Source organism: Sorghum bicolor, chromosome 3 (assembly GCF_000003195.3).
Source record: "Sorghum bicolor cultivar BTx623 chromosome 3, Sorghum_bicolor_NCBIv3, whole genome shotgun sequence".
Taxonomy (NCBI): Eukaryota; Viridiplantae; Streptophyta; class Magnoliopsida; order Poales; family Poaceae; genus Sorghum; species Sorghum bicolor.
The window spans coordinates 67407553-67434839 of record NC_012872.2 but is presented as its reverse complement, the minus strand read 5'-3'; the positions used below and the strand labels follow the sequence as shown (position 1 = coordinate 67434839).

Below are 27287 nucleotides of genomic sequence, written 5' to 3'. Positions count from 1 at the left end.
CTAATATCCACTCTATGATTATAAAAATCATCAAAAAGTTGTATAATATCACCCTTGATAAAATTCCAACAACTTTGGTAGAATTCAATCGGGATTTTGTCTGGTCCAGCAGCTTTATTTTTTTTTCCATTTGATCCAAAGCATTTTTAATTTCTATTTCAGAAAAAGGTTTACATAACATCTCATTTTCATTTACAGAAACACTAGGTGCATTTTGCCAAATAGAAGGGTCCATCTGAACCACATATTCAATGGGTGGGCCAAACAGATCTGAGTAAAATTCAGTTGCATGCTCTAGTAAATTTTCATCCCCCTCTATTAATTGGCCATCTTTTTCTAAGGAAATAATATTGTTTTTCCTTCTTCTTCCATTTGCACATTTATGAAAATACCAAGCAGCAGATAAAATTACAGACCATTACAGATTTTTAGGATCTCATCACACATGCATTATAATTGCACGGGAACAGATTCGAGTTTCATCCAAAACCATCGCATTCAACCAGCTACTACGCCTCTAATACAGATGTCTCGGAAGTTCTAGAGCTTATACGACAATAACAGGACAAACACAGCTTACAAGCCTCGTACCAAAATGGTCTGAATACATCATTGTCTAATAAATAGGCACCGCAGAGAGAGTATCAGTTCCTTCTGCTTGTTACGACACCTGTCTTTGTTGCATGGAAAAAAGGAAAAGGGTACTTAAAGGGGAGTTCAGCCATTCGTTACGAGAGCAATTGTTCTACAACAGAGGTTCTTTGCCTGCAACAAAGACGTGAGAAGTCAGTAACCATGGTAGAGCATTCTTTTCAAACAGTGTGAAGTGTGAACCATTACTTGCCTCATTGCAAAGGAAGATCCTTGTGGGTGTAAACCACTCCCTTGTCACCATTCACCACTTGTCCACTACCGCGTAAAATGCTACATGTGGTGAAAAAGATCATAAGTATGACATGAACATAGCAAAAGTGGGATCTTCCCCACGGACAAATAAAGAATCAGAGCAGAGGGAATCCTTCATGAGGTGACAAAGAGGAAATGAGAAATACCAAACATGGAACACATTTTCAAGTGATAAAAAATGTACCAGCGAGTAGTTAGAAGTCCATCAACTCCAACAGGTCCGCGGGCATGTATGCGCCCTGTACTTATGCCAACCTTCGCAAACCATTCGAAAAGGTTCGATAAGAAGGTATTTAAAGTTAAGTGTCAATACCGAAACTGAAAACATTTTAGTATTGGGCAGCTTAAACTTTTAGATTACACCAATTTGACATCTATCTATTATAATATAAAATGACTATGAAGGCATTGTTGCCTGTAGAACAATGTATACCCAAGTAAATTTACATGCTGTAGTTTCCTGAACAGTCCAAGTAACACCAGTCCAAGGTTCAATTTGACCTCACTATTGTTCTCTCAGCAGTTTCATTTATACCTCACTATTCTTCTAGTAAAAGGTATATTTTGAACATTCAATAGACATAAACTACTAACACTTCACTGGTTTGATTGCTAAGGCTTTAAGCACAAAACATATTAACTTAATAAACGATTCACACCATCATCCGTCAAGACTTCAAGCAAATTAATGGTGGCTAGTGCAAGGAATTCAAATAAATGATCTTCACATCTAAAGCCAAATTGTTCATGATATAAAGTGACAAGAATAAAAAAAATGTACAGAAAACAGATGGCCAAAGGAAGTACCTCTGCACCTAGCCCAAAGCGTGTCCCATCACAAAACCTTGTGCTTGCATTATGAAACACAGCAGCACTGTTGTTCAACAAAAATGTCATGTCATTAGATCCAAAACCATCATAGACCAGTAGTATAATCAAACAAATCAGTAACAAATAACACTTCCATAACAAAGCTCAACCACAAGAATGGTGGAAAGAAGGTTCCAATACCTATCGACTTGCTGCAGAAAAGCCTCCGCAGCACTTTCATCAGTTGTGATGATGCAGTCTGTGTGTGCACTGAAAAGAAACCAAATTTTGGTTAAAAGTAGCCTATTGTAGTCATAATAGGCTTAAAAGAAAACTTCCTTACCTTCCATAACGATTTATGTGATCGATAGCTGACTGCACATCATCAACAAATTCGAGAGTGCATGCCATTGAGCTATACTCATGGCGAAATGAATCTACCTTTGGTACTTTCAATTTGTCATGTGCAACAGGCCCACCATAAATAACTACTCCTGCAATATGAAACTCAAAGTAAAGATGCAGCAATTGTAACTATTCAGTATTCACTAGTGTGCAAAAGTCAGTTTTTATCCACCAGTTACTAAACAAATGAAAGACTAAGAGATTTTGAGTTCTGACCTTCCTTTTCAAGTTCCACTAATAGATCATCAAGGCCCTCACTCTTGTTAAGATCTTTATGAACAAGTAGTGTTTCCTGCACAAAGAAATTACATGACCTGCATTAAATTCTAAAAAAAACTCTTTAAATTAATTATCATGATAATTCAACTTCATCATACATAACTTTAAGAGTTCATTTAGGTGGCTGCATGGTTTGCTGCATTTGAAGATATACAAATAACTTAAAAAAATAAATGTTTCAATAAATCAATAAATAACAATAAAAATGTTCTTTAGTAAATATGTTATAAGAAAAGGCCATAAAAAATCAAATATTATGATATGTTTCAAAGGGGGAAACTGTAAAAAGGAGTAGACCAAAATGTAGACAACTATGTAATAGCAAAGGCAGGGTTTCAACTCAACAAGAAAGATTATATTAGTGAGGCTGTAAACTATTTTCTCAGGAAAGCGACTATTGGAAAATAATAAATTTTTAAGTCTAGAAGGAGCATGGCCTTTGAAGATTTTGTGCTCACCAAAGTGTCCTAAATGAGACATGTATTGTGACATCAATTAGCTACTAAATTAGAGATATACCATTGCATTACATGCTGCTGGATAATCAACCTTGGCGTCCAATACTATCCGTTTTGCCATATCCATGTCGGCTGATTTGTCAATATAAACATGGCAGATACCATCTAAACAGAATTGGAAAACATAATTTAGTACTGCTAAAATCAGAAAGAATCACATGTACTAACTTAAGAATTAACATAACCATATTTTTTACTGAAACGGTTAAAAAAACAGCTTACCAGCATGACCTAAAACTGGAATCTTAGTTGTTGCTTTGATTTGGGAGACTAGATTCTTGCTGCCTCTAGGAATGACAAGATCAATCACATCATCAAGCTGCAAAGTTTTGGAGTTTAGACTTATTTATGCACTTAATTACCATTGAAAGAATAACATTACATACTTACCGCTAGCAAATCAGCAATTTCATCTTTGCTAGTCACATGGCCTATGAGCTTTTTACCAACAATATCTGGAATAACCCCAGTTATGACCTAAAGGGGAAAAACACAGCTCATGTAAGCAAAGAAACATATTGTTACATACTATTAGATCAGGAAAGCTAGTTCCATACTACCTTGTGTAATATTGCGTTTGATCGCATAGCTTCTTTTCCTCCTTTCAAAAGAAGACCATTACCACTTCGGATTGCCAGAGATGCAATCTGTACAATAATATATCAGCCACAAATGATTATTGATCTTGTAGATATTGTATATGTACTTCGCTTCTGAATCAAAGATTACCTGGACCAATGCATCAGGACGAGACTCAAAAATAATGAGCAGAACACCCAATGGGCAATATGCTTTCTCAAAAACCAGATCTTTAGCAACCTGCAAAAAGAATCCTTGATTGGTTAAAACTAGGAACTGCAGGAACTTACTATCTACAAGCTTAGTAAACCACATCACAGCATGTATCTCTTTCCCCTATGAGACATCAAAATAAGATCCATAGCAATCACCTCTGTTCTTTTCAATGTATGGGAAATAGGGTCCTCCATGTCAGCAATGGCACGAATGGATCTTGCAAGGTTTGTTATCTACAGATATATATCAATCAAACATTAATAAAATTAAGAAGACAATGAACAGAAAAAACTAGGTTCTGAGAAACAGAGAACTACCTTTCCTGGCTTTAGGGTCATCCTAGCAACCAACGACTTTTCATAACCAGCACCTTGTGCTGCCTCAACATCGGCTTCATTTTCAGACCTAATTGCACCCTCATTTGCTTCCAGAGCATCAGCAATATCTAGCAAAATCTTTTTGCGTTCATCTGATGACAACTTCTGTTTAGGTAACAACATGATAAATTAGTTATGGTGATTGGGTATTTAAATAGTTGCATGTTTGAAGGAAAAGAAAACCTGTAGACGTCTCGAACAGTCTCTTGCCGCAACTGCCATCTCTCGGGCTGTAGCTTCCTTGGAACATTCCCACAAATTTGCTTCATTGTGGAAAAGTGTACCAATCTTTTCTCCTTTGAGAACTTTAATGATGCTATCCGTTGCAAATCCACTTCATAGAGAGTAACAAAGTTATAAGTGGTTCTAAGTGTTCTATGTAGAAGTAAACATTACTAGATTTTGTGGTATCACAGTAGTATAAATCAGGAGGCTATGTAGGGATTTGAGGCACCAATTAAGCATAAAAAAACATAAGTTATCCTATATATTGAATAAGGGTTTGGTAGATTATCTCTTCAACAAAGCAATCATTATGTTGCGAGGAATACAAGCTCACCAAAGTTGGGGAGCCATTGGATTATGTAATGCAAAGTTGGTAACTATCATGGTGTAGCATGCAGATTTGCATTACATAATCCAACTTTGCAATAAAGTACATTTAAAATACACTGTTAAGTGAGCTTATATCAGATTATAAAGACAGGAACACAGTATCTGCAGTTGGCAGACCATAATTACAATCAGGTACCAAATAGGATTCTTACTGCAATGGGTCTATAGGAAGTAGTGTGGCGTAATTAGTCGCTATGAATATTTCTCCATTTTATTCTAAAATAACATTAAAAAAATGGTTGTCTCACCTTGCAATGACAACAGGTACACCTTTTGATGCAGCATTAGCAGCAGCAGCCACTTTAGCTTGCATGCCACCTCTTCCAACATTAGACTTCTCTCCAAAACTAATTAGCTTCCCATGCTTTTCATTGACATATGTGTGGATAATCTTTGACTGAGGATCGCTTGGTGGACCACTATAGAGTCCCTCCACATCACTAAGCATGATAAGAAGATCAGCATTAAGTTCGGCTGCCAACAGAGCTGCTAGACTGTCATTATCCCAGAATACACCAGATGAATCCTGTAAATTAAATTCATTATTACAATCAGTAGTAAGTAGGAACACGACTAAGGGCCCACGGTTATTAGATTGGAAGGTTGATGTATGGCCGTACAGAAACAATTAATAAAACAGACCTCATCTGATTGTCTCCGGGTACTGATGGCATCATTCTCATTAAATAACGGTATTACTTTAAGATTTAATAGTGCAAAAACAGTCTCGCGGAGCTGGTCCCCAAAACTTGGATCCTTGAAATCACGATCCGTTACAAGAAGTTGAGATGATGTTACATCAAGCTGCAATCATATAAGCATCCTGTTAGAAACAGGTAACGCCAAACTCTTTTTACCACTAGGATACAAATTTGTCAGGCATGACTCACTTGGCTAAATAATGTGTCATAGATAGCCATCAGGCCACTTTGACCCACAGCAGCACAGGCCTTTCCATCAAAGTTCATCTGAGGATTTTGCAGATCTGCAAAGCTGCAAACAAGGTATACTTGAGGCAGAAAACACTTACAAACTGTCATGAGTATGTAAACCAAACTTTGTGTACCTGCTATGGATAAGCTTACGGTATTGGAGCCTCTGCCTCCCAACACCAACAGCTCCTGAGGTTACCAGAATCACCTCATACCCTTGAAAATTCAGTTGCTTCACCTGCATATGGAAGCAAGTTAAGTAATAATGATACTGAAACCAAAAAACTCCATGGGTGAAAACATGCTATTAAGATTAGATTTTAAAACCTACAAGGCATTTGTATAAGAAAAAGGCTACAGCTACTTTGACATACATGGTTTCAAAAATCTGAAGCTCTTGTGACAACATGACAATGAAGCCCCACATGTCAGCCTCATGGAACCATGTTGCATGCCATGAAGCTGACATGTGGGGCCACATTTTTTATGTGGTCACAAAGATGTTTCTGTATAAATATATGTCACAATAGTTGTAGGTTTTTTTTTTGAAATTTCCTCCGTTATGTATTTATTTACCTGTTCACAGAGAGAACCGAGCCTGCCCATTGCCAATCGGCCATTCTGCCCAGTGACAACAGCTGTGCCCACCTGTAACAGGACATAGTAAATAGTAAATGTGAAGCTAGCAAACATAACGACAAAATTCGCTAACTATTTTTTTTATGATGCAAACAAAACTTGCAGTTGCGGCTTATTTTTTATCCCTTCATCTTTGTTTAGTGAGGAATCTAAAAAAAATACAGTACTGCCAATATTCAACTGAAACTGAAACTGAATACACATCCTATTCCAACGAGTGTCCTGCCACTCGGGAAAAAAAACCCGGAACATCTAGAGTTGTTTTCCCATCCCGAGTTTCAACGATCAGATGTCAATCAGCACCACCAAACATAGGGACGCAAAATATATATACTATACTGAAACAATAGCACCTGACAAACACAAAAACGGTCCCCCTTCACAACGAAAATACTTTAAGGTCGCAGATCCCCAAAGCGAACAACGCTCCGAGTTTGGACGGAAAGACATTCAGCACCGATTTTTACTTTCAAAAAGACATTCAGCAGTGATTTTTTACTTTCAAAAAAAAATACAGTTGCAATCAGATCGAAATCAAATTCTATGCCCTCGCAACCCACCTCCTCGCAAAGATCTCACTGAAAACATAGGCCGCACGAAGAGCAACCGGACTGAAAACCATCTCTGCATTCTCGCAGGACGAGACGATAAAAAGAAAAAAAAAACTACTCCTAGAGAACAACGAGACAGATAGACCAATCACCTTGATAATGATTCGCTTGACGTCCTTGACGAATGCGCGGGCGGAATCGGCGTTCTCCATGGCCATGCCCACCGCGCCTCCGATCCCTCCTCTCCCCATTCTCTCGTCGCCGTGGAGGTGGAGGTGGAGGCTGCTCCCTCGCTAAGTGGCTCGGCTCGGTGCGGTGTTGCGTTTGCCTGTGCCGGCGCTGGCTGGTGCGAACACAGAGAATCGCTACGGTGCCGGGGGGGAATACTGGTGGGATCCGGCTTCGTTTTATAGAGCCGCGTCGCGTCGCCCCTTCCCCCCTCACGGGCCACACATATGTGGCGTGGCGAGATCCCCCGTGCGCCGCCTGGCCCCTGGATCGTCTGCGGCGAGAAGGGCCCGTGACGGCCCGTCAGCGTCCGCTAAGCGCGGCCCCGCTAGGTCAGGGACGATAACAACGATACGATACGAGCCGCACCACGTGTGGCGTGGCCTGTGGAAGTGGAATTAGGCAGCGCATTTTGCCCAAAATATCCTCAGTTCCGAGCGGAGGAGATATAGGGCAGGTGGTTGTGTTGCGGCCTCGCAGGAGTTCTGATCCTACCCAGCCAAGCCAAAGTGCCACACGTCCTCTGTGGTGACCTGTTGCGCGCCCATTCGATCAGAGGTCGCGTCTCAAAACACCTAGCTATGGCTAGCACAAACATACAAGAGTGAACGACTGATCTGTGCTCCAACGTGCCACACGACCACAAGTTATTAGAATGGGATGAGATAAAGATGGAAGGTGTTGCTACTTGTATGAATTTTCCCTTTTCTATTAGCTTGTTCGTGAAATTTAGAAATTGGAAGCTTGCATATATGTCGATTTGGTCTTCACACACTAGTGTTTCACGTTTACAACCAAACTACACACGCCGCATTAGATGTGAAGCCATTTTGTGGATAAATGGCATGTGGTTTCAAAGATTAGGCCCACACGATGATCGAAACATCTAAGAGATCCTAAGTTCGTACCAAAATAACGAGTGACAATAGATATGAACTCTTAATAAACAGATGTCATGAGGCTATTCAAGATAGTTTTTTGTGGTGACTAAAATTTGTTAATCAAGATTGATTTGTTGCCATAAAAATAAAACTAGTTGGCTTGTGTGCTTTTCTCTAAATACATGTAAGAAAAACAGAAAACACCATGTGCTAGCTCATCTATGTCATTGTCTCATTCACTTGTTAGAGACGTGGCTCAACCTTTTTATCACACACATGTAAAAAAAGCAATTTTGCCCACATAGGGACATGCTTTTACGCGTCTTCGATAATAGACATCACAAACGTGGCTAGCCAACCCATGTTCCCAATGAGAGACATCATAGTACCGTAAAACATAGTATCAATATCTTACCCAAAAATTATAGATATTTCATCAAACAAAAAACATGTAGATCTAGGAGCGTGCGGGATTTACCTAGGCAAGGCTTGGAGGCGTCCACGTTGATGTGCTTTTGTCTTCTGTGCATGTAGGGCTTGTTTGGTTCCTATCCAGCCAAAGTTGCTTGGTGTAGGGAGCTCCCTTGGTCTCTGATTTGGATGTTTGGCTTGAGACTGAAGTCTAGATGACTACTTGTCTGGCAAGCATTGAACCAAACAATCCATAATATGCCATGGCCTCCACTCAGGAACACCCATCCTCTAGGTCATCCAGCCATGCAAGCACGTGAGCCATATCCATATCCCTGCGTACACCTCCCCTGACTCACTAGTTGCCCATACCCAAGAGCCAAATTTAGTCAAAGATGCAGTCAGTTTGGCGGAAATAAGAAAGGGAAAGGAGAGAGAGAGAGAGAGAGAGAGAGAGAGAGAGTAATATAGAGTCAGGGAGGGGATACCCAACCTAAAGATGGCGATTGACGACGATGGAGAAAATGGGTAGCAAACACTGGTCAGACCCACCAAATCTAGCCTTTGAGGTGGAGACTGGACAATGAGGGTGATGGAGAGATGGGAATATAGAGAGGAGTCCACTGATGAAGCTCCACCATTAGAGTCACGACTATGAGCAATTCTAGACCCATTGTCGAGCTAGGGCCCTCGAGCCCACCAAGAAGGCAAGATGCAGCAAGGGATCAGCAACAGCCCCGCCTGCCCGCCGCTCCTAGGAACGTTGACTAGGAGAATCGTTGGGAGAAGCCCATCGGAGAGTCCACCCCTCCCATTGAAGTGACAAAGCTAGGCAGTAGGAAGCAGATCCGACCAGCTCCCCCACGAAAACCAACCTGAGCAAGGGGGAAGGCATCAGAAGGGGAGAAGAGGGGCGAGATCAGAAGAAACCCCAATCACCCATCCCACCAACGACCCAACCCCTACCAAGTAGCTCTACCATCGACCAACGCCGCTCAAGGCCTCAAACAGCCCTGCAACAAACAGTCAGCCATCTGCACTGGCCAAGCAGTGTGAACCCAGCCATCACATGGGGAGGCAAGTCCGGCCAGCTGCCAGCTACTAGATCCGGCCATCGGCGGACGGTTCTAGTCCACAAGCACGCAGATCTGGCCACCAACATCGCAGAAATGGCCACCGGCCATACTGATGAGAAATGGCACCACCGCAAGAAACTCGCTGAACCCCCGACCGACAACCACGAGAACCGGGCAAATCCAGCCAGCAGTGCAGAGATTTGCCCACCCCCATCTAGATCTGGCCAACCTCATAAGAAAGCTCGCGCCAGACTAGGGAAGAGGACAGAGTTGAGGAGAAGAATGGAGAGGAACGCAGGGAATAGGAAGGAGAAGAGGAAGGGTTGGTGTGACGGCCACTGCAGCCACCTATACTATCGACGGTCAGGGCGGCAGCGGCCGACCAAGCACACGCGGAGGTGGTGGTTGATGGGGTGGCTGCGGGCGCCCCTGTGTTGCCTCTCCTAGACGACGCGAGGGCCAGACCGAGTAGAGAAAATGAATATTTTATTTCCAAGTTTCCAGTCTCTTTTCTACCTGCCCCACAGGCTAGCCCCTCGGGTATCGTTTATGTTGTTCTGATTTGCTTTGCCTTAAGTAATATTTATGTCATGTTTTTGTCAAGGGCATTAGTGCCCAAAGGTAGGAGCACTTTGGCTCCTTAATTCGTAGCTAAGGCCGGTAATATGGCGCCTGGAGGTTTTATGGTTCCCTTATGGTGAGGGGATGAGATTAAGAGAGAAGAGAGAGATTAGGAACATGTTTGTTCATTGCTTCATTTAATCATTCATGAGATGTAACAGGAAAATGTAGCTCTTATTATAAGAAATAATATTGTTTACTTTTACTGCTGAAAGTTATCGTAACTCTTTTACAAGAGAAATAATATATACACCAATAAAGAAAGCTATTTTATACGGTAGATAGAAAAAATATTTACTCGGGTCCCGCGAACAATACTCTCCTGCTTTGTAATATTACTATATTAGTACGCGACGATAGTACATGGCCTTTGTACAACGTGTCAAGGTGTAGCGAAAGAGAAATTCAACTACTACACGGCAAGCGCGTCATATGGTTAATGATTGTGTGTTGAGCCGCGCCGAGTCCCAACAAAAACACGTCATATGAGTTTACTATAGATGACGTTCGTGAGTTTCATGGAAGGTTCGCACTCCCTGCATGAGTTTCAATGTTTCATCAAAGGTTGTTTCTTCTAGGCCTTGTTTAGTTCACCCTGAAAACCAAAAAGTTTTCAAGATTCCCCGTCACATCGAATCTTGTGGCACATGCATGAAACATTAAATATAGACGAAAATAAAAACTAATTACACAGTTTAGCTGTAAATCACGAGACGAATCTTTTGATCCTAGTTAGTCCATAATTGGATAATATTTGTCACAAACAAACGAAAATGCTACAGTATCGAAAACTTTTCACTTTTCGCAACTAAACAAGGCCCTACTTCGTTTGTGGTTATGTGTATCAAACAACCTATTTGTTTGGCTAAAAAATCATGATTGAAAATACTGTTTGTTGATTTGTTATGAGAGAAAAATATTGTTGGATGTTTGATAAACTCGATAAATATAAGTTCAAATGAATAGGCTCAAAACTATGAATTATAGAAAATCAATGCAAAAGGACTATTTGTACCCGAGAACATGGTACCATTAGCAGTATTTATCTTGTTTTGAAGCGCCTAAGTTAGGTAAAGAGTGACAATATTGCAACAACTACACTTTCAATCTTGATATCCTCGATGGACAAACATAACAAAGGAGAGAGTGCTTTGTTTGTCTCTAAATAAATAGATTCCTAGTTCAAGAATTTGTCTACAAACAATCAATTTCTAAGAGGCTGAATGGTCCACTGAGCCATTTATTTTTCTCGACGTCTCGTATTTACTATACCCCCTCCTATCTCACGGTCCAATGTTGACTTTCTGCATTTGGATGTATGTAGTAAATGTTATAACTAGTGCTATTGGAACAATAACTGATCAATATGCAACTACTTCAGTTAATGAAGGGTAGTATGTTATTTTCTCTATCATTTTAATCTATCCTAAACTTGCTAGAAATCTATTTTTGTGTGTATTTGACAAGGATTAAAGATGTCATAATAATCTATGCAAATATATAGGGAGGAAAAGAAAAGGAAAGAAAGACAAGCTATTATGTAAGCAGAGCAACACTCGGCAAACTACTCTCTAGCTCCAATGACAAATAAGTGGTGCTTAATTTTTCTCAAGTCCACCATTTTATAAACCAGTTAATAAAAATACCCCTTAATTTTGAAAAAAATATCAGATATACTAGACAAGAGACGAAATATATGACCATGAATGCCCCTATTTGTTAACTGCAGTGTCATTTCTAAGGACCTTGGTTCCTAATTGTTTCGTCAAAAAATAATTTCATATCTCGTTTTGCGAGAACTCAAAAGATTTTTAAGTTTATAATCAAATATATAACAAAAAATCTTGGGTTAATCATGGCATATATTTTTTCTATTGATAACACATAATAAATATCAGCAGATTAATCATGGCATATATTTTTATATTAAATTTATTTGGGTTATAAATGTTGATATCATTTTTATAAAGTTAGTCAAATATATAAGTTTAAATCCTCAAAAATGAAGATATGTAATTATTTTAAGATGGACGGAGTAGGTAATTGGTAAAATTAATTGCTCCATCACTGCACGCATGTATATAGTTGGTATGCAATTGGGAGGAGCTTAGGGCACTCACAATGCAGGACTCTATCACAGAGTCTAAGACAATTAATTACATATTATTTATGGTATTTTGCTGATGTGGCACCATATTTATTGAAGAAAGAGGTAGAAAAACTAAGACTCCAAGTCTTATTTAGACTCCAAGTCCACATTGTTCGAGACAATAAATAACTTTAGACTCCATGATAGAGTCTGCATTGTGAGTGCTCTTATGACATCTGTGAGATGGGTCACGTTTGAGTGGTCCACAAGCATCTGGACAAAAAGTTGTCTAGATTCATAGTTAGAATGATATTTCTTTTAGGATGGAGTTGTTCAAATTCGTAGCCTAGAATGACACTCTTTTTAAGATGGAGGGTGTAGATGCCTAGATGCCACTCTCTTTCATACGAGGATACTAGATACCACTCTTTTCATATATGTTTTGTCTTTTCTAGTTACATTATATTCACTATGTATCTAGACATAATGTATATATAAGAGCATAATAAACACTACGGATCTACGAAAGCTAAAACTTTATAATTTATAACAAAGGGAGTAGTATTTTGTATATGTTAAGTTTGGATATTAGTAAATAACGTGAAATTATTTTTGTCTATCTATGTATTATAAATAGTCTATCTGTAACGAAATTAGCCAAAACTATGTTTTTTGGAGTTCATGTAAACGTTCAAGGCATCACTAATTCATTAATACCAGGATAAACTACTTCGCAGTCCACTACTAATCATGGAGAGAACATCCTCACCAACCAAGATAAAATAAGGCGGCCTCCTAAACTCACATGGGGGCGATCAGCCTGAAAAAGTCTGGTGCCTCAGCTCAGGTCATCTTCTGTTGTCTTCTACCGTGGAATCCAGGACGTCAGAGGCCCAGAGGCGTTGTGCTTGTGCACATGCCCGCTGCCCCAACAACCATGTTGCCTCGCGCGGGACTCGAAAGGGATCAAGCGCCGCCTGGCAATGCGGGAAACCGGAAAAGGTTCCTCGCGTACCTGGTGACGACAAGTGGATCTTGGGAGGTAGCAGGGACCATTCATACTGACCGACGCATTCACCCGTGATCTGCGCTTTGATATTTTGATTGATGGTAGAGGATACTACGGTAGCAGAAACTAGGGACAAGAGAATCATTTCGTACTGATTGCATTCTTTTAACAACTTTGGGCAAAGATCCAGCACAATGTCTGGGTGGTGTAGTTGGTCATCACGTTAGTCTCACACACTAAAGGTCCCCAGTTCGAACCTGGGCTCAGACATTTTTTTTTCGTTTCCTTTTAATCCGGAACTGAATTAGTTTTTTTTCCTAGTTTTTTTTATCGTTTCCTTTTAACCCTGAAACGGAATTAGTTTTTTTTCCCATTTCCCTGAAACAGGATGTGTATGTGTGTCATTTGTTTTTTTCCCATTTCCCTGAATTTGAATTAGTTTTGTTTTCCTATTGTTTTGAATATAAAAGCACATCGCTTTTTTTGGCAGTTGTTCTCTCTGTTGATATTTTACTGTATCTTGATGCCAAGGCGAATAATATAGATATAAATCGCAGTGTCAGTTACCAAGGCATTTTGTTCTATATGTATGTGTAACTGGGTTGCTTGTTCTGTTTGTCACCATATAAACACTACCTTGTGAATTAATGTGAAACTGCCTTTTGTGGTAGTAAATATCAATTTGGTGGGCAAAAACCAGTTGTTGTTTCAGTCTAGGCATCTAGAAGCACCAGCCTATCGCTTTCACGCTTTCTAGTAGCATCAGTATATAGAAAGCAAATTATTGGAAGACCTTTTTAAACAGTACTTTGTGTGCATAAGGCGTATAACAACAATAGTCTTTTCGGGTTGGCAAGCCTGCTTAAGCAAACATTTCTTTTGCGAGCAAATAAGGGGATGTATTAACTAGACATGATTGTTTATAGACACATGAAAGTGCTTGATTCGGTATTGATGAGATCCTGCACACATGAAGGTGCTTGCTGTCTCCAACAAATCCTAGAGTATTTGTGCCGTCTAAGCTAAAGCAGTTTAAGCATTTGCTATTTAGGCCTTTTAAATGTCGTATTCCCTTCCTGCATAAAAAAATAAAATTATGATATCTGTATCGATTAATTTAGCTCAAGTTTAACCAATTTTACAATAATATACCTTCAAATAAATTTATTATGACAATGTATTCTATAACTAATCTAATGATACTTATTTTGTATCATTAATGTTTATATATTTTTAAAATTTAGTCAAAATTCAGACTTTTTGACTCCTAAAAAATAGCCACAATTGTATTCTTTTGTGGATGGAGAGAATAGTATTTAGAAACCACAGTAAACTATAGTAGTGCAAAACAATGTTTATGAAAAAAAGTTCTAGAGTGGAGTTTATAAAACTCCAAAAAAACTACAATTTTGGCAATACTATGATTTTCAAAATCATAAAGTTGTTGCATCCAAACACTTCATTCCAATTAAAGTATTCCACAAAATCATAGTATTTTTCTAAAACTCTAAAAATACTTTGCATCTAACCATGACTTTAATTATATTCTATCTTTACTTGAAGGCTTCCATTCGCTTAGGAGTTGGGCAAGTTCCTTTGCTTCGGCGATCAAAAATCCAATCTCCGATTTATCCACTACTAAACTTCTCATCCTATTGAAGATACACGAACAAGACCATCTGCCTCCCTGGTCTTGTACTTCCTCCATACCCAAAAAGAAAATCATTTAAGACAATGACACGATCTCCAAAGTCTAACTTTGATTTTTTATTTTTATAAAAATATTTATCAAAATATGGTATATGTATATTTTTATGAAAAAAAATTAAAACAAATCTATTCATATGGTTTTCACATTTTCAAACTCAACAACGTAAAAGTTATTCATCATTTATATTCTCACGCAAACCTTATTCAAAACGAATATGAGGGGAGTACTCCTTGAAGTTCAGTAGAAAACCTAATTGATGTGGGGCCAAAATTGTGGGTCTTTACAAAATGGCCCCAGTCTGATCGCTTTTCTTATCAACCGTACTTTTTCTACAAGCCAGCACTGTTTTTCTCTCATGATCCAACAGTAATTTCAGTCATAACTTTTTAGACCAGCGAACAATCAAGAAGCAGTAGTAGCTAGTTAGCGCATGTGAAGGAGAACTACTTCATCCGACAAGCAAGAACCATTAGTTTCCCATGGCTTGTCGCAGGACTCGTGCAAGCGGCAATTTGTATCACTGCATGGCTTGACTTGTTTTTATCACCACACAGATCACAGCATACAGCTCTTTACATGCCTCTATTTAAACTTGCAGCTCTTTGTCGGCAGTACTCTTTCCTCAACGTCTGCGTGTGTCTGTGTCTAGGCTCACAGCTCACCATAAAGGGTGTGATTGTGTGAGTTCGAAGGCCTCCTCAAGAGCGAGGTTGTAAGCGATATGGACTGCGAAGAGATCGAGCTGACTTTTTCCGGCTGACAAGAGTCAAACGATGAAATCCTCTTTTTCCATTAGGCCTTGTATACTTCCACCTCAAAACTCAATTTTTTTCAAAATTACACATCACATCGAATGTTTAGACGCATACATGGAGTATTAAATATAGACGGAAATAAAAACTAATTGCACAATTTGATCAAAATTTAAGAGACGAATCTTTTGAGCCTAGTTAGTACATGGTTGGACAATAATTATTACCATAAACAAACGAAAGTGCTACAGTATCACGAAATTTTTTCCTTCGGAAACTAAACACGGCCTTAGTCTGGTTCTGGTATGAAAATTGCATCATCCTGCATATCCGCTGGATTGGACATGCATATATAAGTCGATTGTCATCCCAATCTCGCTCCTTGGAGAATGCCCTAAATGGAAGACCCAGTGAAGTCGACGACAGATGTCCTCGAGTGAATGAGAATTCACTTAGGATCCAAAGGTTTCTTCAGTAAGGCCTTGTTTAGTTCACAAAAATTTTTAAGATTCCCTATCACATTGAATCTTGCGACACATGCATGGTGTATTAAATATACATAAAAATAAAAACTAATTGCACAGTTCATCTGTAAATCGCGAGACGAATCTTTTAAGTCTAATTACTCCATGATCGGACAATGTTTGTCAAATAAAAACGAAATTGCTACAGTGTTATTTTTCAACATTTTTTGCGAACTGAACAAGGCCTAACTCTAACCCATGCATGAGACTGTCATGTTAAGGATGGGTCGGAGGCTTAGAGCAATATGTCCTCTTGAAAAATAAGTGTACATCCTATTTTTCAAGGAGTTATTTTTTTGAAGTTTTACTAAATATATAAAAAAGAGTATACTATTCTCAATATCCTAAATAATAAATTTTATTTTATCTTTTTTCTAAATATGTAACTTTGCTATCCACTTACGTATACATTAAAATAAATAATTATATCTAGAAAAATCAAGACATTTTATAATTATGAGAGGATAAAATAATATTTATGGTGTGTCATAATAATAATCATCATCGCTAAATTAACAGCAGAATGTATTATAATAAACATATTACCAGACATTCAGCCTTGTTTATTTTCCAAAAATTTTGCAAAATTTTTAAAAATTCCTCGTCACATCAAAATTTGCGGCACATGTATGAAGTATTAAATATAGATAAAAAATACTGTCTGTAATTTACAAGATCAACTTTTTGAGTCTAGTTCGTCCATGATTGAATAATATTTATCAAATACAAAAAAAAATGCTACGGTGTCCATTTTACAAAAACAATTTGCAACTAAACAAGGGCTTAGGTCTTATTTAGTTCCCAAATTTTTCGCACTTTTGTTTTAATTTTACAATTATTGTCCAATCATATACTAATTAGGCTCAAAAGATTTATCTCGCGATTTACAGACAAACTGTATAATTAGTTTTTATTTTCGACTATATTTAATGTCCCATTTATATGTCGCAAGATTCAATTTGACGAAGAATTTTGAAAAGTTTGGGTTACTACTGTAGCACTTTCGTTTGTTTGTAGTAAATATTGTCCAATCATAGACTAACTAGGGTCAAAAGATTTATCTCGTGATTTACAGACAAAATATATAATTAGTTTTTATTTTCGTTTATATTTAATACTTTATGCATATGTTGCAAGATTCGATGTGACGGAGAATCTTAAAAACTTTTTGGTATTTGTTGAACTAAACAAGACCTTAGATGGGATGGCCTGAAGGCGACTGATGCCGTGATGCACCCTCGTCCGTCGATGTAAACTGACCTTCAATCTGCACCATTTGACACCCGATTGGACGGCCAGAAACGCAAGCCCGCCGTGTATGGCCATGGTTCTCCTCCCTTCGCTTGGAGTTCCCGACCGGGCGAAGCCGAACCGCCGACTGGCTTCCGACTGACCCACCTTCCATCGAGGCATCAACCCATCTAGGAGCGCCGTCTTCTGCTTGCTAGGGTCTTTTGCACTTCGGAATTCGTTGTCGACGGTGAGCTCGTAGGCACTGTCGGCGGCGGCGGCGGCGGCAGCGATGGACTGGAGTTCTGTGACGGCGGAGGACCTCGTGGACGCGCTGCGAGAGGTGGACTGGTCAACACCGCCGCGCCCCGTCTCCGAATTCTTCTCCCGCTTCACCGCTCCCCGATCCTACTCCAAGTGGACCAGCCGTCTCAAGTGCAACCTCTACTAGTACGATCCGCCACTCCAATTTCGCCCTCTTGTATGCTTTGATGCCTATCCCATCACCAATTGAAGAATTGGCGAGGTAGATTGGTTTTTCTCCAGTTATTTTGGGTGATTTGGAGTTGGGTCGCGGACTCACGGTGACTCGGTGAGGTTATCAGGTCAGGGTCGACGATGAGCTTCAAACCCTTGTTAGTTTATACGGAATGATGGCATGACGCTGTAGAGTGTACCTCGTGGAGTTCTGTTTCATGCTCGATTTATGGTTGGCGTCGATCTGCTTTCAGGCGATGCACTATTTGGAGTTCATATGGAATATACACCATTAGTGTGGTATGGCTGCTGGTCAGCTGGAGATTTTAGTTTGATACTTATAATTAGGTGGAACATCAACTACTTGTCATAAGAAGTTTATGCAGATATGTTCATATTTTTATTTACTGCATGCTAAAATGTTTTGTTAGTAAACATGTACTCCAGTGACAGCTTATAATCGAGGGATGTGTGTGATATATTTCAGTTATGTTGATGGACAATTAGAAGTCGTTCTTAACCATACCACGAGATACGTGGAGGCGGCTTGGGAATTTGCCAGTCTAGTTTTAAGTATGAACTGATTTGTAGAGTATATTTCTACCATGCCATTTGTATCTTATCAAGTCTTCTTTCCACCCTTGCCTGTTTGCAGCTATCGGACCAACTACTTCATCTTGATAATATTCCTTCTTGGTAGGTAACAATGCCTATATGTGGCAGAACAGTTCTTCTTCAGTTATTTAGGCTGGATTTTGCTTCTTTTTTTTATACCTCCTGCCTCTTGTATATGCAGGAATGGGCTTTCTTAGAAAGCCAGTTGCCATCCTTGCAGCTCTAGCAACTGGCCTCAGCATTGCGTTTCTGAATGACAGGTGATTTTAACTTGAGTTGAAATGTTCATATTATGCTTACACTATGGTCTGTGGAGCATTCATAATTCTATTCTCACCATGACCTGTCTGAAAGCATATTCATATTCAGAATTTCACTCTCCACTGAGTAGGGTGAGCTGCTATTACAAAATCTCAGTTCATAATTGGCATACATTTAGGTTCTTGTGACTTGATTCCTTTTACTTATGTATTCCTGTGTGTCTTCATATTATGTCAAAAAGGAAAACATCAAATTAACGTTAACCAACCATTTTTTTTTAATATATGAATCTGTAAGCTCCGAATATTAGTCCCTCCCTCCAAAATTGATTATAGCCAGTCATGAAGCATGCTCCTATGTTTCTTTAGTTGTGAAACACAGGACAGAACGGCAAAATTTGGGGCCCTGTACCAAACTATAAAATGAGGCCTTATTCCTTGATAAATAGGACTATAGTAATTATCAAATTCTACATACATATCTTACACATGTGTTAATCTTGGAACACCAGACGTAGTCATATGAAGGATAGTTATAGTTCATATAATGATACAGAGAATAGTAGAATTCAAATTGAAGGGAAAGATTAAAATTACCTTAGGAGTTGTCATTGGCTTCAGGCTTACTGGTCCTGCTCCTGCACTCCTGACTCATGTTTGCCTGCGTTCAGTGCTAATCCATCACAAAATTAACAGCATGGGCTTGAATTGATCCATAGCTACTTCAGCACTACTTCAGTACTTTTCAGCGAACGAACAGTATTTTCCTCTTACAACAAATCAGGATAAGCCAAATTTCAGCGAAACACCGCACACTGCTTGCACTCCCCTTGGCCCGGCCCTGGTGAAACATAGCTTGTAGCCTTGTACACTGCCTCAATTTTTTATTTCAGTAGGCTCAGATGTACTAGAAACTCTGTTTCTGTGATTGAATCGGATGTTAAAGGGCACGATAAATTGTTTGTGCTGATCTTACTACAATTTACTTGAGATACATTATGGTTATTTTCTTATTACTTTCAGAACAGAATTCCTGGTTCAGATTCAAACTTCAGTATAATTTCGTGCTCAAATAACTAGGATGTCACATACACTTGTTGCTAATGGCCATGACTTGTTCATCCATTAAGTGTTTTCTTCTACTTCTATACTTATTGTTTGACTTTAGTAGTTAAAGCCTCTGATGTTTCAGGTTAATGATTACCACATTCTCTTACTTACCAAACTTGTTTAACTGATTGATATGCTGCTGTAACATTCCTGATTCTTCTGTTTGTTTCTGTTAATTCCCTATTTCCCTTTCATTCCAACTAAGAAGAACATTAGTGTTATCTTAGTCTTTCCCTTCTCTTGTGAGTTTCCTTTATTGTTGACACCTGAAATAGGATTACGTTGTCTGCAAGTTTTACTTCCTATAAAGTCTCCATGTTATCAACCAATGGTTCCCAAGTTTTGTTCAACTGTGTTTCTATTGTTAATTATTTGCTTGTCCTCTATATATAATGCTCTTAAACACTCGAAATAATGACAATTACCATCAGGATCATTGTTGTCAGCCACTTCTTATGTCTGAGATTGCAGTTTTGCAGTTACTTTCAATGAGAAAATCACAAGGAGTGTCAGACAATTTTCACCACACTTAGCCGCAAAGATGAGGCCACCCATAACGTGAGGATCTCCCTCCCCTCTAATATCTCTTTGATATCCTTCTTTTGCCATGAACCCACAGAGGACACACTAATGCTTTACATATGACATTTTTCAGGCCTGTCATTCGAGGGCGACCAAGTAAAAGAAGATCAATTCATATATGTGGCCGACCTCGCTGGATCTTTGTCCTGTTGTTTTCTGCAGGTTGGTAGAACACCTTCTCCAGACATACCATTTTGCACTGTGAATATATTCAGTCACGATGGCCCAAAAAAACATTGACTGCTGTTATGTTTCAGTTAGTTGTGTGCTCTGGTTGACCTCCTGCAGCCTCCTCACAGTTCTGTGGGCACTACTTATTGGTCTACTTGGTGAGGCCAACTATGAGCATGGAATTAAATAATTAAATTATGCATCTACAAACACTAGCCTAATAACTGAATTCCTGCCTTGCAGCAACCTTGCTACATGCCAGCTTCAGAACACCTAATCTGAAGGCACGTCTGAACACATTCAGGGAGGAATTTCGAGCAGTATGGCGGAACTACAGTGAGCTGTAAATGTCTGGTTTGCCCATGTGAGTGCCCTCCTACTCTCCTACAATCTTGGCTACTTGATAGTTGCACATATGAAAATGCTGCATGGTGTATGCTGCAGTAACATGTAAATTGAGTCCCCCCCCCCCCCCCCAACTCCCCCAAAAAAAAGAAGTAAATTAAGTGCATCAGTGCATATTGAACACCTGGATTTGTAAATGGTACATGATGTGAGATCTGCATCGGCTTGATTGCTGTTATTTTGATTTTGTTTTTCCCTTTGGCATGCAGGTTTTCGTCACAAGAGAATGATCAGCCAAGTTCCAAAACTTGATTGTTGTTTGTGGGCCTCGAGAGAAATTTCACCAAGGTCACTTTTGGTTTTCCATTGGATTGCCCACATTTATATATAATATCATTAGATGGTGAATTGGTGATATATCTCAGTGCCCACCCCCTAGATAAGCATCTCTATAATTTGATATTCATTTCTAGATTTTGGGGAAAACCTCAGAAACTCCTGCTACGTTACCTCACTTGAGAGTTGGACGACAAATTATGGCATACATTGGGCAAAAGGAAAAGAGAACCCCGAGCTTTGTTACTGGTGTTTGGTTTACCCTTTGGCTCTATGGGTTATGACAATGTTTGCAGACTGGATGTAAGCCGGTTCGTGTTTACCGACGGCATTTGTAAGAAGTTGCTATGTGAATTTGGTTGTAAGAGCCATCATATTTTACCAGCGACCTTTACAGACTTTTATTTATTTTTTTATAATATTTCGAAACATTATCGCCATATCTATTCATCTTAGCCATTGATGCCTTGCAAAGGATCTTGGATGTTGCTACAGAGGATGGAGTTCTAAGCCCTCTGAGAGGAAGGTTTGCTAAACTCAGACTATCTCTTTATGCTGATGATGCGGTGATCTTCCTCAATCCTGTACAAAGCGAGGTTTGTGCACTGTTCAAAATTCTAGAGCAGTTCGGGAAGGCTAGCGGACTGAAACTCAATATTGCCAAGTGCCTGGTTGCTCCTATCAGATGTAGCGGACTAGACCTGGACCATGTTCTTGAGCCATTCTAGGGACAGCGGGTATCCTTTCCAATCAAGTATCTAGGACTATCCTTAACGCTTGGCCGTTTGAAGCTGGTGCATGTTCAAAGCACCCTTGACAAGGTGAAATCGAAGCTAGCAGGTTGGCAGGGGCGGCTTTTGAATCTTGCTGGACGACGAGAACTAGTGCGTACTGTCCTCAGTGCAGTCCCAACTTACCTGCTCACTGCTCTCAAGGTCCCCAAAAAACTAGCTCAAGAAATAGACAAGGCTCGGCGCCGCTTTCTTTGGGCTGGTGACAACGAAATCTCGGGCGGGAAATGCAAAGTAGCCTGGCCTATGGTAACTAGGCCGACCGAATTTGGAGGATTTGGTATCATCGACCTGAAAAAATTCAGTCGTGCTCTGCGGATGAGATGGTTATGGTGCTCCTGGACAGAACCGCAACGGACATGGGCAGGAACTACTATCCCAGTGGACAGCGTCGACATGGCTCTCTTTGCAGCCGCAACAACAGCAACAGTCCACAATGGCCGTCGAGCGTTGTTCTGGCACTCCTCTTGGGTCCATGGCTGCAACCTGTCATCCTTGTTCCCGTTACTCTACAATCACAGTAGGCGAAAGAACAGGACGGTGCAGGAGGCGCTGCACCAGGCGACCTGGGTAAAAGACATCGCCCATGATCTAAGTAATGACCTCATCGCAGAATTCTTTAAGCTCTGGGCACTTTTGCAGCCAATGAATATCTCGCTAGACAGCTCTGAAGAGGACTCTATCACCTGGAACCTGGAAAGCAGTGGCCGATACTCAGCTAAGTCAGCCTATAACATCCAATTTGCCGGCTCCATTCCATCCAATTTCCCGAGGCTAATATGGAGAATCTGGGCTCCTCCAAAATGCAAGTCCTTCCTTTGGCTTTTGCTACAAGACCGTCTGTGGACGGCGTCACGTCTACAAGTGCGCGGTTGGGAAAACAACTATTTTTGTGGCCTATGTATCAGGAACTTGGAAACTGCAGTGCACTTGTTCATTGAGTGCCCCATTGCTAGAAAGGTATGGAATCTGGTGGCCACCTGGAGTAACAGCATCAACCTAAAGCCGTCTCTATAGTCTGAGCAAGGGGAGGTGGAAGATTGGTTCATATCGATGGTGCAAGGAGAGAACAAAATGGCACATACTCTTGCAATCCTAACCACATGGTGCATCTGGAAGCAAAGAAATGCAGCAGTCTTCAGAAAACTCCATATGCTCAGAGATGCAAATCTTCAGCACAATCAAAGATGAATGCTCCATGTGGGCAAATGCGGGCGGCATTGCCCTCAGGCCACTCACAGTTGTTTCTAATTTAGGGAGTAATTAACTTTGAATTCTTATCCACATGTAGCAGTCTCCTATAGGTGGAAGCGCCGCTCGCGCATATGTTGTAAACTCTAGTTCTCCTTATTAATATAATGCCGGGTAACCGGATCTTTCAAAAAAAAAATATTTCGAAAAGAAATATTTGACCAGCGAACCATATTATTGTTTATCTGCTCCAGCTTGGTGACACCTTTGATTTCTTTGTGCGATTGTCCATTGGCCTGAATGTCTCAATCACATAAATGCTTAGTGGTGTAATTTCCCCCCTAGCAACCAGCAACAAAACTACAAAAATAGCTACATAGATTGTGTTTAGTGTTAATCACCAAGTTAAAATGCACTTCATAGGGACTTAAACACCGTAGAGCCAAACTAACAGCCAAGCTGTTGTATTACCTGTCTCTTGTGGCGTCTCAAGATTACGTGTAGACTTGGCTAACACTTCAAGCTTATTAGATTTCTTCTCACGCCTAGGAACATGGCAGGTCCCATATCCCGTCCCTAGTGTTACTTGTGCATACCCGTCACTGATGTATTGTGACGTTTCTGTCTATTTCCAGTGTCAAATCTCCACGTGCATTGTGAGTTTGTGACTTGTGAGCACTGTGACCACTGCACGCTGAATAATTTTGCCCGGCCGAGGCGTCGTTGGCTGATTTCGGAACGTGCATGAATGCAAAATGATCCTCTGCTCGTAGTAATCCTCATAGCTTGTGGGTCTGTGGTGCCAATAAAAAGGGTTGCTTGGATAAGGAATGGTTGGTGGACGAGGATCGTTACAATCAGCTTCCGTCCAATCTGTGAAGTTTTTCGCTCGTGTCGTACGTTTTGTGTCAAATGGTCACATGGGCTCTCTTGTGACCTGTCCGAGGGCACGCGGGGGTCACTGTGTCACACTCACACAGCTGCTGACTGCTGAGCTGCACGGACAGTGACCCAGAGCCTTTCTTCTTCTATATGAAGGCCTCCATTCCCACTCGAAACGCCGCGTGCAGGCAGAGCAGAAAAGAACACCTAGCTAGGAAAAATCCCAAGCAGCTGTTGCAACCGGTTCCTGCGAGGAGAAACAAGCATGAGGCCCCAGGTGGTGCTGCTCGTCTCGCTGGCTGTCTTCGTCGTCCTCGTAGCTCTGCCACTCGGCAAAGGTGAGACTTCGACCTTTTTAATTTCTTGCCAGAAGAATCACTTGAAATGATGGGGGTCGGTCGGTCGGTTCGGTGGTCTGATCTTTGGTTGCCGCAGCGAACGAGGAGAAGGAGGCCGCCGCCGAAGGGGTTGACGCGAGGAGGTGGAGGTGGCCGTGCTGCGACGAGTGCGGCGTTTGCACGAGGTCGCAGCCGCCGATATGCCAGTGCCTGGACACGTCGACGAGCGGCTGCAACCCGGGGTGCAAGGCGTGCGTCAAGTCCATCAGCGACGGCCTCTACGAGTGCAAGGACAGGATCGTCAACTTCTGCAAGCGCCGCTGCACCCGTCCTCCTGCTGCTGCTGCTGCTGCTGATGCGTGATCTGCGCGGTCGTCGTCCGATCCCAGAGCCGGCAAATGAGCTTTGCCAATAAATAATTTCCGTTCGGACTTCGGAGTTCCCTTTTTGCATCTTTCTCAAGATGCAGACAGGGTTTGAATAAGGTGATGCTTGCTGTTTTCTGAAATAAAGAGCATGGATGTGTTATGCTCGGAGTTCTGTAGTCATGGGAGGTAGAGAAAATGTAATAATCGCTTTGTTTATGTGCATCTTTAGATGCCATAGACCGAGGCATGACTAGCTAATAAGCGCATGGCTACTTGCATCTCTTTGATGCAAAGGCCGTGATATGGACATGTCTATTTCATATAATTCCCACAAATATCACAAACATTTTATGAATAGTGTCATATTAAGGTCACTGTGAGTGATGGTATGCATGGTGCAGTGGCAATGAGTGGAACGTTAGGAGCTATTGACAACGAGGAAAGAAGATGCTCCCTCCGTCCATATTTAACTTCACATCTGAGGTTTAAAAAAATCTCCAAATAAAAGGTCTCGATGGCATCTGAAGCTACTAGACTTGGACTGCCGGTGGCTACAATCTGTACTACAGGCGTGCAAATAAAAAATGCGAACTTGCCGGAGTGCTCCTGTCCACACGTTTCAATCCCATCTGAGCAGAGGCAAAAAAAAGAAGAAGAAAGGAAACGAAAAAAATCACATCTGTACGATGCCAGTGATGTGAACCCCAATTTTAGAGGTAGAATTGTAATTTCACATGTACGAGAGTGAAGTAGTGAAGTGATGAAGGTAAAACTGGGCTCCCCCACCTCACCACCGGCCCAGATAATTTCCTATGACCAGCCCAAGAGTCCACTAATGCACAGGCACGCAACAGCCCATGCAGTAGCCCAGTACATTGATTATGCTAGCTACCAGATCACTTGTCTTTGCTCAAAAAAAAAAAAAAGAGGAACGCTTGTCTTTTTTAAAAATCAAAACAACCGCTCCACACCCCACCATTTGGTCCACGCTTCGTTGCAGATGATGGCTTCATCAGTTTATATCTCACCACTCAAAGCACCTCAATTTATATTGGAAAATCAGTCAATGCTATATATCTATGGATAGCGAGTTCAGTAAAAGTTGGATGCTTCGGATGTACTCCCTCCATATAAAATTTAGAAGTCGTTTACGATAAGATTTGAGTCAAATATTGGAAATATAAATCATCAATTACTTTAAAACTATTGAGTTTGCAAATATGAAAATTATATGAATAGATTTATATTAAAAAATATTTTTATAAAAGTATACATATATCATTTTTTTCTAAATACTTATATAAGAATAAGAGGTAAAAAGTTATGTTTTGGAGACCGTGTCGCTGACCTAAACGAATTCTAATTCCTATATGGAGGAAGTACTCCCTTCATCCCAAAATAAATATTGCTCTCGTTTCATGAGGAGTCAAATATTTTTAACTTTGATCAATTATATAAAAAAATATTAATATCTAGATAGATTGTTGAACTTATTTTTATAATAAACTTATTTAGAGATACAAATGTTGCTAATATTTTATATAAATTTAATCAAATTTAAAAAAGTTTAACTGATACGGATACCATAGTACCTCTTTTTTTGAGACGACAGAGTATAAACTTATTACCATGACTCTCACGTTTAGACTCCAAGACAAGAATGATGATGCCGAGCATCCTTCCATACTGCTTACTGTTGCGCGTGCCGATTGTTGACGTGTCATATGTCCCCACCCGATTTCCCTATTTCTGTCACTCACCATTTTGCTCTCTTTTAGCTCGGAAACACGAGTCACACCACAGCTGTGACGGGCATCCCCTGTATACAAGTCTTCCATTACACTGGCCTACGGCAGGAGAGGAAATCCAAGCTACAAACTTGCCGCCGCCGACATGAGACTTCAGGTGTTACTCGTCACACTGGGTGTTCTAGCCGTCCTGGCAGCTCTGCCACTCAGCAAAGGTGATTTTTTTTTGACATGTTAAACTTTCAGAACCACTTAATTATGATGTATATTTTGGCTCAATCGCGTGGGGTGACGGATGACCAATCTTTGGTGGCCGCAGGCGAGGAGGAAGGAGGAGCAGCGCGCGCCAAGGGCTCATGGCCGTGCTGCGACAAGTGCGGCTTCTGCTACAGGTCGTTCCCGCCACGGTGCCAGTGCCTAGACTTCTCGCAGCGCGGGTGCCATCCGGCGTGCAGGAGCTGCCTCAAGTTCACCACCGGCGGCATCGACGAACCACCCATCTTCCGGTGCGCGGACATCCTCGTCAACTTCTGCGATCGAAGCTGCACGCCGCCTGAAGCTCTCTGAAGGCCGGCAAGTGTCGATGCTTTGCTTGCTCATCGTTTCGTAATTTTTTCAGGAATAAAGAGCTCTGCTATGCTCAAAGCTCTGTGATCAGATATGTGCTGAAATAATGAAAATATATTTTGGCTAGGCCAGGAGCCAAGGATATGA

General features: G+C 40.6%; 4 protein-coding genes and 1 non-coding gene across 7 annotated transcripts; 4 read left to right on the top strand and 1 right to left on the bottom strand.

The window, feature by feature from the left end:
* LOC110433516 (delta-1-pyrroline-5-carboxylate synthase 2) lies at positions 401-7432 on the bottom strand. The gene is made up of 21 exons (XM_021455806.1): positions 6980-7432; positions 6214-6285; positions 5772-5875; positions 5596-5698; positions 5348-5509; positions 4954-5231; positions 4274-4424; positions 4031-4195; positions 3869-3946; positions 3648-3737; positions 3479-3565; positions 3309-3395; positions 3141-3237; positions 2920-3023; positions 2338-2413; positions 2060-2210; positions 1918-1986; positions 1714-1780; positions 1091-1161; positions 845-924; positions 401-765 (listed from the first exon to the last, which is right to left on the bottom strand). The coding sequence occupies exons 1-20, from the start codon at positions 7076-7078 to the stop codon at positions 846-848; spliced, it is 2190 nt and encodes a 729-aa protein (XP_021311481.1). The 5' UTR covers positions 7079-7432; the 3' UTR covers positions 401-765; position 845.
* TRNAV-CAC lies at positions 13339-13412 on the top strand. Its single transcript has one exon. It is a non-coding gene; the product is annotated as a tRNA-Val (tRNA).
* LOC8058904 (PRA1 family protein A1) lies at positions 17403-21697 on the top strand. 3 transcript variants are annotated; one of them, XM_021456368.1, is made up of 9 exons: positions 17403-17809; positions 18324-18409; positions 18464-18532; positions 18633-18711; positions 20293-20379; positions 20477-20565; positions 20661-20732; positions 20818-20938; positions 21189-21697. In XM_021456368.1, exons 1-8 carry the CDS (start codon positions 17652-17654, stop codon positions 20919-20921), a joined length of 744 nt encoding a protein of 247 aa, XP_021312043.1. In that variant the 5' UTR covers positions 17403-17651; the 3' UTR covers positions 20922-20938; positions 21189-21697. The 3 variants fall into 3 exon arrangements, 2 of the variants coding, with proteins under 2 accessions (XP_021312043.1, XP_002458760.1); XR_002451102.1 differs by lacking the exon at positions 17403-17809 and adding an exon at positions 17949-17964 and having other exon boundaries at positions 18492-18532; XM_002458715.2 differs by lacking the exon at positions 18324-18409 and having other exon boundaries at positions 17407-17809; positions 18492-18532.
* LOC8058903 (Bowman-Birk type trypsin inhibitor) lies at positions 24249-25188 on the top strand. The gene is made up of 2 exons (XM_002458714.2): positions 24249-24457; positions 24555-25188. Exons 1-2 carry the CDS (start codon positions 24385-24387, stop codon positions 24818-24820), a joined length of 339 nt encoding a protein of 112 aa, XP_002458759.1. The 5' UTR covers positions 24249-24384; the 3' UTR covers positions 24821-25188.
* LOC8060094 (Bowman-Birk type trypsin inhibitor) lies at positions 26344-27284 on the top strand. The gene is made up of 2 exons (XM_002458713.2): positions 26344-26788; positions 26893-27284. The coding sequence occupies exons 1-2, from the start codon at positions 26719-26721 to the stop codon at positions 27138-27140; spliced, it is 318 nt and encodes a 105-aa protein (XP_002458758.1). The 5' UTR covers positions 26344-26718; the 3' UTR covers positions 27141-27284.